The 12,260-nt window shown below is 45.6% G+C and overlaps 1 protein-coding gene across 1 annotated transcript in view; it reads right to left on the bottom strand.

Moving 5' to 3' along the window:
* The window catches only part of TRIM24 (tripartite motif containing 24), a 137,545-nt gene extending 132,230 nt beyond the window's left edge, over positions 1-5,315 (bottom strand). The window contains exon 1 of the mRNA XM_039483394.1: positions 5,046-5,315. Within this exon, the coding sequence (XP_039339328.1) occupies positions 5,046-5,166 (121 nt within the window). The 5' untranslated portion in view covers positions 5,167-5,315. The remainder of the gene's footprint in view (positions 1-5,045) is intronic.
* Between the last annotated feature and the right edge of the window lie 6,945 nt (positions 5,316-12,260).

The raw sequence follows: 12,260 nt of genomic DNA, 5'->3' as shown, positions 1-12,260 counted from the left end.
AAAAAAGAATTTTAAAACAAGTTTACATGCAAGTCTATCTTACCTAAAGGCTCACCATCCTCTTATGGGTTCAAATTTTAATAATACAAGATGTCAAGTAATCATTCGTGAGAAAGAAAACACATTGACCCATAGAGCTCTTTTCACCATATCTGGTTTATCTAATTGATAAGCTAAAGACACATGTAACCAAGTCATTGACAGAAAACATCTGTAAGGAGTAGTTCCTGATAATGAGCTATTGGGAGAGGAGTTTAACTTATCACAGAGAACATCTGCCCCTCAGTAACAAGCAGTCCCTTTCTTGTGGTTCCACCTAGTTTTGTGGGTAGGCTAGGAGGAAGTAAAATATTCAGAGCTAGTAGTTCTAACCTTGCCCCTTAACAATCCTTGTTTGCTGAGGGATGGCTTATGTTGAGCTATTCTATTCCCTTCCTGCTTGCCCCTACCCCCACTTTAGTGTCTCCTATTGCAGTGGTTTTCAAACTGCGGGTTGCGACCAAGTACCGGGTCGCAGAATGTAAGGCACTGGGTCGCAGTGGCTCTGGTCAGCACTGTTGACTGGGCTGTTAAAAGTCCCATCAGCAGTGCTACCTGGCTAAAGCAGGCTAATCCCTACCTGTTCTGACACCACACTGTGCCCTGGAAGTGACCAGCTCCTAGACAGGGAGGAGGAGGGCAGGGTTCCTGGCCAATGGGAGTCGGGGGGGGGGGTTTCCTGCGGGTGAGAGCTATGTGGAGGCGCTTGTGCGCCTCTGCCTAGGAGCCGGACCTGTTGCTGGCCGCTTTCGGGGCATAGCTCAGTCCATGGTGCCAGGACAGGCAAGAGGCCTGCCTTAGCACCCCCTCTGCACCGCTGACCAGGAGCCGCCTGAGGTAAACCCATGCCACAATCCCCTGCCCCAGCCCTGAGCCCTCCCCCCACCAAACCCAGAGTCCCTTCCTGCACCCTCATTCCTGGCCCCACCCCACAGCCCTCACCCCCAGACCCCAACCCTCTGCCCCAGCCCTGAGCCCCTCCCACACCCCAAACCCCTCATCTCCAGCTCCACTCGGTCGTGGCCATCAACAATTTTCTTCAACTGAGGTGCCAAAAAAGTTTGAAAACCAACGAAGAGTCCTGTGGCACTTCACAGACTAACAGATGTATTAGAGCATGCATTGGACGAAAGCTATGCTCCGAAAGCTTATGCTCCAATATGTCAGTTTATAAGGTGCCACAGGACTCTGTCATTTTTTACAGATCCAGACTAAGACAGCTACCCCTCTGATACTATTGAACTAAGTTTATTCATCCCAATAACACTGGTCTACAATTTTTGAGAAGTCGTCTGCTTCAGAGATAAAATGTGCTATTTATTATGTATTTTGATGTGCTGAATTCAAATATGACAATTAAAACAACTGATTGGCTACTGTTTCTAAGATATGTAAGTTTTTACATTTTATGTCTATGTATATTGTGTAGATGATAGAGTTTTAATCATAAATTGTAAACCTAGGTCTTTTGATGATAATATTTCACCTGTCCTGTTTATGTAACACTTTAAAAATCAGCAAAAGGGTTAACTAAAAATTATGAAACAAAAGGCAAAACACTACTATGTACATAGTTTAGTCCTATTCAGTGTCTACTCGGCGCTTCTTGGCTTATCTCTTGTCACTGTCCAGCAATAGTCTGCAAGCACTGATGGGCTCCATTTGCCCTGATAGCGTTTCTCCATTGTTGCAATGTCCTGGTGAAATCGCTCGCCGTGCTCGTCACTCACTGCTCCGCAGTTCGGTGGAAAAAAGTCTAGATGAGTGTGCAAAAAAAAAAAAAAATGTATCTTTAGTGACATGTTGCAACCAAGGCTTTTGTATGCCTTGAGGAGGTTTTCCACCAACAACCTGTAGTTGTCTGCCTTGTTGTTTCCGAGAAAATTTATTGCCACTAACTGGAAGGCTTTCCATGCCGTCTTCTCCTTGCCACGCAGTGCATGGTTAAATGCATCATCTCGAAGAAGTTCACGAATCTGAGGACCAACAAAGACACCTTCCTTTATCTTAGCTTCACTTAACCTTGGAAATTTTCCACAGAGGTACCTGAAAGCTGCTTGTGTTTTGTCAATGGCCTTGACAGAGTTCTTCATCAGACCCAGCTTGATGTGTAAGGGTGGTAACAAAATCTTCCTTGATTCAACAAGTGGTGGATGCTGAACACTTTTCCTCCCAGGCTCCAATGACTGTCGGAGTGACCAATCTTTCTTGATGTAGTGGGAATGTCTTGCACGACTATCCCATTCGTAGAGAAAACAGCAGTACTTTGTGTATCCAGTCTGCAGACCAAGCAAGAGAGCAACAACCTTCAAATCACCACAAAGCTGCCACTGATGTTGGTCATAGTTTATGCACCTCAAAAGTTGTTTCATGTTGTCATAGGTTTCCTTCATATGGACTGCATGACCAACTGGAATTGATGGCAAAACATTGCCATTATGCAGTAAAACAGCTTTAAGACGGGTCTTTGATGAATCAATGACCAGTCTCCACTCATCTGGATCGTGAACGAAGTTGAGGGCTGCCATCACACCATCGATGTTGTTGCAGGCTACAAGATCACCTTCCATGAAGAAGAATGGGACAAGATCCTTTGGACGGTGACGGAACATGGAAACCCTAACATCACCTGCCAGGAGATTCCACTGCTGTAGTCTGAAGCCCAACAGCTCTGCCTTACTCTTGGGTAGTTCCAAATCCCTGACAAGGTCATTCAGTTCACCTTGTGTTATGAGGTGTGGTTCAGAGGAGGAGGATGGGAGAAAATGTGGGTCCTTTGACATTGACGGTTCAGGACCAGAAGTTTCATCCTCTTCCTCGTCTGACTCAAGTGAGAATGATTCTGGTGCATCAGGAACCGTCAGTCCTTCTCCGTGGGGTACTGGGCCTATAGCTGATGGAATGTTTGGATAATGCACAGTCCACTTTTTCTTCTTTGACACACCTTTTCCAACTGGAGGCACCATGCAGAAGTAACAATTGCTGGTATGATCTGTTGGCTCTCTCCAAATCATTGGCACTGCAAAAGGCATAGATTTCCTTTTCCTGTTCAACCACTGGCGAAGATTTGTTGCAGCATATGTGTGGGGCCCACCTCTTGTCCTGATCTCCAATTTTGCAGCCAAAATAAAGGTGATAGGCTTTCTTAACCATAGTGGTTATACTGCGCTTTTGTGATGCAAAAGTCACTTCACCACAAACACAGCAGAAGCTATCTGCACTGTTCACACAAGTACGAGGCATCTCTGCTCACTTTGGCTAAACAGAAATGTGTCCCTTTGCAAAATCAAACACTGACTAATAAGAGAGCACGACGCTGTATGATTTCTAGAGCTGATATAGGGCAATTTGTTCAGCAGAGTGATGTGAGCTTAGTTATGATTGCATCATCCATGACTTCTAGGAATAACATGATGCAATTCATATCATGTATGACGCAATATCAGCTTCAGATTGCATCATTAATTGTTTTGCCTAAAAAGCAAGTACTGTCCAAACCCAGTCATAGATTTATTCATAGATCCAGTCAAAGATGTATTTTAGTCATTTCTGCTTTAAATTGAGATCCCTTCCCTTTATAACTCACTTATCCTCCGCTATTCCCAAGTCAAGGGTCATATATACTGACCCAATAGCATAACTTGAAAACTAGAGCCAACCAACAATTTTAAGCATCATTTTCGTTCTCAGTGACCCAGAATTAGTAAGTTTGACTACATTTATTTCAGAAGCATTTTGGCTGTAGAGCAGTGTAATAGGTCTACCTACATTATTACAGAGCAGCTCTAATTTTGTTACACCACCTTTCCCGCCCCCCCCCAATAAATATATCAACTTCACTCATTTCCATCCCAAGCTGCTTGTTTGAGCTTTTCTTCAGGATGAATTTATGCATAAGACAGGAGATCAGGAAATTATTTTTAAACTGTTTCCCCCATTTTTGATAAATTACTGGCACAGTACTAGATTTCTGCTACTATGTATCTATTTCCTAGAAATATACCAGAGATCAAATAGATCTTTACAATCTTAACATTCCCTTACAGACAACTTCATCTTGGTGCAAACAAGGTCACACCTAAAAAAGATGTAAAAAAAAAAATTCATCTAGGGCTACTTAAAAGCTTGCTCTTAACATGATTAAAATAGTTAAACTTCGGAACACAAACAACTTTCTCACCACCAAATGACAGATCTTTTACGCTGCCATACTTCTTTTCTCCCTACCACAAGCCCTTCTCAGCTATCTTTTGCAGTACGGAGCGCATCAAATCTCTTCAACGTGCAAAAGCGATCAGTAAGAAGACGCAAAACCACCAACACATCCACATCACAAACTTCACTGCACTGTTCGGCTTTCTCGCCTTCTGTTTAGGACATGCAACTTGTTACAGACGATTATGGGTGTGGCTCCAAAAGGAAATAATAGAAGCTCCTTCCAAGAACCAGAGCTAGATGGAGAGAGTCAGGTGCCGGAGAACATCGTGCAGAGAACCCAGCAGCGTGAGGGGGGTGGAAGATGTACAGGGTACCAGAGGGTTTTCCCGACTCTCGTTTCTACCGAACACAGGACGCACCGCACAAACAGCGGCAATTATGAGGTCCCCGACAGAAGAGTGGTAGTTAAAAAAAAAAGATAATACCAAGCCCCCATTTGCACCTGGAAGTTGCCTGCAGCGCAGACACAGCAGAGGGGCCGGGCTCCCTTTCAATATCCCTCCCGCCCCCCGTATGGCGACATGCCCCAGGCACGCACTCACCACCGTGGCCAATTCATCCCTACACAACAGCCACGGTGGGAGCGGCCAGAGACCCACAGGCCTCTCCCCCTGCCCGCCAATGGGCGGCGACCCACGCGCGCACCTGCCCTCCCCTTGCAAAGGGGGCCGCCGCGGCCCCTGACAGAGCGATCGCAGGAGCGGCGGCGGGTTCCTCACCCCCCGGCTCTGTGGCGGCGCGGCAGCCCCCCGGGGCGAGGAGCCCGGCCGGGGTGGAGGGGCACTTACCCGGCGTGCAGTGCAGGGGCGAGGTCGGCGAAGGGACGGGCGAGGAGGGGGAGGCCGGCGGCTGCAGCTCTTTGGGGGTGCCCGGGCCGGGGGACGGGGACGGGGCGGCGGGGGGCAGCATGAGGTAGCGGTCGGGCTGCGGCAGGCAGCGCAGGCAGAACGAGTGCAGGCAGGGCAGCAGCTTGGGCCGCCGGCTCTGGATGTGCTGCCCGCACACGGCGCAGGTGTCCAACAGGTTCAGCTGGGCCGCCTCCCCGCCGCGCTCCGCAGGGCCCTGCCGGCTCTCGGCCTCGTTCTCCCCGCTCAGCGCCCCGGCCCCGGCCCCCGCTCCGGCTCGATCCGCCGGCCAGGCCCCGCCGCCCCCGAGACCGCCGCCTCCCTTGTCCTAGCGCCGCCCGGCGCCTCCCGCCCCGGGGCGGGGGAACGCGACTCCGCCGGCCGAGCCCCACCCGAGACCCCGGGCCGCGGCGCCCGCGCGCGGACCCTGCCCCCTCCGCGGTGTTTGTTATCCTCGGAGGTTGCAACTGCACCCGCGCGACACGACCAACGGCTACCCGGGCCCCGCCCCCTCCTAGGAGCTGGGTCTCTGCGTAGCCCCGCCCCGCTCCTCCCTTTCCCCTTCGCCGCACACTGGAGACCCCGCCCACGCCCGTATAGCTCCACCCCCAACACCGCCCCCTCTGCACACGGATACCCGCCCTCCCCCCGGCTCCATTCACACAAGCTGTTTCCTGCCCCTTCCCTCCCCTCCCCGCGCTCCACCCCCCAACCCTCTGATGGGTGCCCCTGGCCTGGGAGTCCTGCTTCTGGCTGAATCCTGCCTGGCTTCCTCATCACACCGCACTCCTTCCTAAAGTGAAACTCTGCTCCCTCTCAGGACAATACACCTGGCCTAGGGGGAAGTAGCAGTAGGGGGTTGATCCCTCCCTACCCTTTCTAGGCTTACCACCTTTGAAAAGCAAAAAACCTGGCACCCACCCCCCAGAAAGCCAGCCCGCTCCCCCACCACCAACCATAAGGCAACTCTACAACACCCGCCCCTTCAACAGTCACTTATAGTATCTACAGAGAGAACACACATAGAAAAGATTGATACTATTGTACATCTCCTCACTCTCACCTGACTCAAACCCTCTCAGACGCATGCAGGGTGTGCTTACAGTGTTGGTGGTCAGACAGCTGCTGTATTTTCAACAGTTTTGATCTATTATCGCTTAAACTGCAGAAGTGAGAACACTGCAGCATCTTTAACAGGACATAGAAACTTTTAACCAGGGCTGTCAATCAATTAAAAAAATTAATCGTGATTAATTGTGTGATTCAAAAATTAATCGTGATTAATGACGCGATTAATCGTGCTGTTAAACAACAGAATACCATTTATTTTAAATATTTTTGGATGTTTACTATATTTTCAAATATATTAATTTCAATTACAACACAGAATACAAAGTGTACAGTGCTCACTTTATATTTATTTTTATTACAAATATTTGCACTGTACAAAACAAAATAAATAGTATTTTTCAATTCACTGAATACAAGTACTGTAGTGCAATCTCTTTATCGTGAAAGTTGAACTTACAAATGTAGAATTATATACAGAAAAAACTGCATTCAAAAATAAAACAATGTAAAACTTTAGAGCCTACAAGTCCAATCAGTCCTACTTCTTGGTCAGACAATCACTCAGACAAACAAGATTGGTTACAATTTGCAGGAGATAATGCTGCCCGCTTCTTGTTTACTATGTTACCTGAAAATGAGAACAAGCGTTCACATGGCACTGTTGTAGCTGGCGTTGCAAGGTATTTACATGCCAGATGCGCTAAAGATTCATATGTCCTTTCATGCTTCAACCACCATTCTAGAGGACATGCTTCCTTGCTGATGACGCGTTCTGCTTGATAATGATCCAAAGCAGTGCAGACCAACGCATGTTCATTTTCATCATCTGAGTCAGATGCCACCAGGAGAAGGTTGATATTCTTTTTTGGTGGTTTGGGTTCTGTAGTTGCCGCATAGAGTGTTGCTTTTATAAAGACTTCTAAAAGCATTCTCTGCACCTTGTCCCTCTCAGATTTTTGATGGCACTTCAGATTCTTAAACCTTGGGGCCAGTGCTGTAGCTATTTTTAGAACTCTCACATTGGTACCTTCTTTGCGTTTTGTCAAATCTGCTGTGAAAGTGCTCTTAAAATGAACATGTGCTGGGTAATCATCCGAGACTGCTATAACATGAAATATATGAAGAATGTGGTAAAACAGAGCAGGAGACATACAATTCTACCCCAAGGAGTACAGTGACAAATTTAATTGATGCATTATATTTTTAACAAGCATCATCAGCATGGAAGCAGGTCCTCTGGAATGGTGGCCGAAGATGCATACAAATGTTTAGCATATCTGGCATGTAAATATCTTGCAACGCCGGCTACAAAAGCGCCATGCGAACACCTGTTCTCACTTTTAGGTGACATTGTAAATAAGAAGCAGGCAGCAGTATCTCCCATAAATGTAAACAAACATGTTTGTCTTAGTGATTGGCAGAATAAGAAGTAGGACTGAGTGGACTTGTAGGCTCTAAAGTTTTACACTGTTTTGTTTTTGAGTGCAGTTATGTAACCAAAAAAATCTGCATTTCTAAGTTACACTTTCACGATAAAGAGATTGCACTTCAGTACTTGTATGAATTGAAAAATACTAATTCTTTTATCATTTTTACAGTGCATATATCGTAATAAAAATAATAATATAAAGTGAGCACTGATCACTTTGTATTCTACGTTGCAATTCACAACAATATTGAAAATGTAGAAAAACATCCAAAAATATTTAATAAATTCAATTGGTATTCTATTGTTATAAGTGCGATAAATCACGATTAATTTTTTTGACCACCATTAATTTTTTTTTAGTTAATCGCAGGAGTTAAGTGTGATTAACTGACAGCCCTACTTTGAACATTAGCTATCCCAGTGTATTATGGTAATAATGCAAATCTTTAAACCCCCGTAAAAAAAACCCAGCAGCTTTTTTTTTTTTCTTCTGACCATTGACAAATCCCTACAAAAATCATCCAGGCCGATCAAATACAGGCTAGGTAGTAACCCTAATGCCCTACTTTCCTCCCACTTTTTTCAACTAGCTGTTTCCTCCATCTGTCCTAGGGACACTTGCTGGCTCTCCCTTCCCTAGCCTTTGGCCAGAATAAGTGAGATGCAGAGATTTGGGCATAGGGTGACCAGACAGCAAGTGTGAAAAATTAGGGCGGGGTGGTGCATAATAGGTGCCTCTATAAAACAAAGCCCTGAATATCAGGACAATCCTTATAAAATCAGGACATGTGGTCACCCTACTTTGGCATTGTGCTGTGTAGCAACCTGTCAACTCATCAGGGATGAGGTCTGTTCACAGATACAGGGGATCAAACCCCAAACAGTTTAGAAGGATCCCACCTAACTCCAACACCTAGCCACAGTGACTCTCTCTCTCTCTCTCTTGATTCATTACTTTTTTTAAACATTGGGTTTTGTAGAGCTTGTCATGCCAATAAAAAATCTTAAGGCGCCTCTTCGTGACTTTTACCCTAAGGCTCAAACTAGGTTAAACCACAAAGGTTTTACACTCTGGAACAAGCATGTGGGGCGTGTCCAGACTAGCCTTTACAGATGTGCCAACTATTTGAAGTTAATTAGAAATCAATTAACTCAAAGTGGAAGGAAAAAAACTTCCACTGTAATGCAGCCATACTATTACTGAACTTAGCGCTAACCTAATTATCTCTCTCCTCCCCACCCACAAAAGACACTGCCTCCGCATAGGGACATAATTAATCAGCCGAATGGGCACAGGAAGAGTATTAGTGTAAAAAGCTTTTAATGATGTAAGACTATTTTTTTTTAACCACACAGAACAATGCTTAGTAGAGCACGCTCATCTTCACGATCCAGCCTCAGCAATTACAGTAATAAGCTCATGATCCCACCAAGTTGTTTCAGGACAGAAGCAATTTTGGATTTAAAAAGAGGGACAGTTAAGAGATAAAGCTCACTCTCTTCCTGGGAATAACACCACATGGACAGGTTACTCTTTCTTAACTCTTCTGTCTTATTTATGTTAATAAGAACAATGCCAGCCAGCCAGCCTGCCCGCCCATCTATCTGTCTTCCGCATGTCTTTTCTCCAGTCCTGCTGCATCTCCCTCCCTTGCTTAGAGCAATCAACAGAAGGGTGGGGTCTTCAGTTTCAGTCATTAATATTAATATACACTAGCTTTCACTAACGCTCTCCTCTCTCCTCCTCCTCCTTTTCTTCCCATTTAAGGTGGAATTGTTGTGGGATATCCAGAACAAGGCAAAAAGCCATTTGAGGGGGAACTGGAATAGCCATTGCAAGATAAGTAGCTATTGAGTATGCAATTGCAATAGAGTGAGATAAAAAGCCATTCAAGGTGGAAATGCAGTTGAGTACTGAAAAAAAAACTAATTAATGCAGTTTGTTTTTTTTTCTGTTTGTAAAAAAACCCCCAGCAGTTTCTTTTTCAATACACCTTTCATTTACATGGTAGAGAAGGAATAGGAAACACCAGGTCTATTATGACATCCACAAATATATACATTTTTAAACTAGCCTTCACTGAAATTCATATAAAAAATGTTACCTCAAAAGCATGCCAATATATGAAACAGGAAAATATTCTACAATACAATAAAAATAGAAAATTCACTCTATTGCAAATTGATTTCAGAGGCAATTGCTGTATTTCAAGAAATAAAAAAAAATGATATTTAGGTCTGCAGACTGGAGCAGTCACAGTGGTAAGCAGTTCAGATAATTTACTGTGTACACTAAAAATTGCCCTTTTTACAGGTCTGGATACTGAAAGTACAAAGGTTACTACTCTCTTGTCAAGTATTTTTCTTCTTTTTATTATTAAATGTTTTAACTGGTCTCCTAGAGAAATAAAGTGGGTAAGATAATATCGTTTACTGGACCAATTTCTGTTGGTGAAAGAGGCATGCTTTCAAGGTTATGTAGAGCTCTTCTTCAGGTCTTCTGCCCTGTTGCTTGATGCAATTTTAAAATGTTTGTTTCCTCATTGGTCACAAAGAAATATCAGGGCTGGATTAAGGCAATCCCATGCCCTATGCACACCACAACACAGTCCCTCCATATCTCCATGTATGACCCCACCCCTATCAGTGGCAGGACCCTCTCTCACAAAAGTTGGCTGCTGGATGAGGATTCTCCCACCACTCCTTTTTGGAAAAACTGGGATCCCTAATCCTCGAACAGGCAAAAATAGCAGCAAGCCCTCCCTCTTCTTTGTGGGCACAGTGGTAGGCATGGTGGTAGGACCCCTCCAAGAAAGGCAGAGGGAGTAATATGAATTCGTTTTACTCTCCCAGGCATTGCATCAAAGGTCCTCCTTCCTCTCAGAAACAGCAGAGAAAGCAGCGGGGGCATCTAGTGCTAGAGATTGTCAGCAGGGGTCATAAGAACATAAGAACGGCCATACTGGGTCAGACCAAAGGTCGATCTAGCCTAGTATCCTGTATACCAACAGTGGCCAATGCCAGGTGCCCCAGAGGGAGTGAACTTAACAGGTAATGATCAAGTGATCTCTCTCCTGCCATCCATCTCCACCTTCTGACAAACAGAGGGACACCATTCCTTACCCCATCCTGTCTAAGAGCCATTAATGGACTTAACCTCCATGAATTTATCCAGTTCTCTTTTAAACTCTGTTATAGTCCTAGCCTTCACAACCTCCTCAGGCAAGGAATTCCACAAGTTGACTGTGCGCTGTGTGAAGAACTTCCTTTTATTTGTCCCCTCATTACTTTCCCGGTAATCGTGGTGTATCAGTTTGGCTGTATGGGTGGGCTAGTCAGGCTCCCTGCACTGTTCTCCTTCTGCCTCCCAGTGTTCTCTGATGGGGTGGTGTTGACAAGGGCCCCAGAGCAGTGGCCCCAATGAAATGTAAAGTTTTCTCCCAGTTAGAGATATTGTTTTAAAGTGTCTGCTGACTCAGGCAGACATATCTGTATTTCTCAATTATAGAGACAAGGTGAGTCTGGTAATATCTTTTATTGGACCAACTTCCGTTGGTGAGAGACAAGCTTTTGAGCCACACAGAGCTCTTCTTCAGGTAACTGACATGGCTTCAGCTACACTGCATGCCTCACTCAATTATACCCATTTCATATTCTCCATAACCACAAAGACAAGAAACTTACTTGTATTGTAATAGAAGCTGAGATTTTAATTAATCTCATCACTAGAGGAGCTGGGACTCTGGACGAGGATTTAGAGAGCCTGGGCCTTAATTTTGCATATGGAGCATAAACCAGAATAGGAAACGTTTTTCCAAATCTCACTTTTAGATCAAACTCAGGGTTTGGCTACACTTGCTGCTGTACAGCGCTGGGAGTTAAAGCTGTCTTCATACAGCTGTGTAGGGAAAGCGCTGCAGTGTGGCCACACTGACAGCTACCAGCGCTGCAGTGTGGCCACATTTGCAGCAGTGTTGGGAGTGATGCATTATGGGCAGCTATCCCAGCATTCAAGTGGCTGCAACATGCTTTTCAAAAGAGGGGGGTGGGGTGGAGTGTGACAGGGAGCGTGGGGGAGAGAGAGAGAGAGTGGATTTTTGGAGCCGACACTGTGTCAGCAGCTGCCTTGCAAATTCCGACCACTTCCCCCACCCCTCTCTCATTCACTCTTAAATGCAAATAGCCTTCAGACCAGATAAGCAGCTGCTCTGATGGACTCCCTCCCCCCCACCCCGGCCGTGCTGTTTCTCTCCTCAAGCAAACACTAGCTGTGGACATTCCCTGCCTGCCTCTGCTCGAGCAAACAATTGCTGAGTTTGTTTTTTAGATAAGCAGCTCCGGGAGCCCTGAGTTCACAACAAAACAAAGAGAGGCATCATAACAAAACAAAGAGTTCTTTAGTTAAAAGCATTATGGGAAAATTCCGGAGGTCAGTTACAGCGTAGTAAGATTAATCACTGTTTACACTGGCACTCCAGCGCTGCAGCACCAGCGCTGTTCTCTTTATTCCTCTCATCCATGTGGAGTACAACCAGCGCTGTAGCCAGGGAGATACAGCGCTGAATGTGCCTTGCCAGTGTGGACGGGGAGTAAGTTGCAGCTCTGTAAAGCCACCACCAGCGCTTCAACTCTCCAGTGTAGCCAAGGCTACTTCTCAA

The sequence above is a fragment of the Mauremys reevesii genome, linkage group 1, assembly GCF_016161935.1.
Source record: "Mauremys reevesii isolate NIE-2019 linkage group 1, ASM1616193v1, whole genome shotgun sequence".
NCBI lineage: Eukaryota > Metazoa > Chordata > Testudines > Geoemydidae > Mauremys > Mauremys reevesii.
The sequence above is the reverse complement of the archived record's forward strand: the minus strand, read 5'-3'. Positions and strand labels throughout refer to the sequence as shown.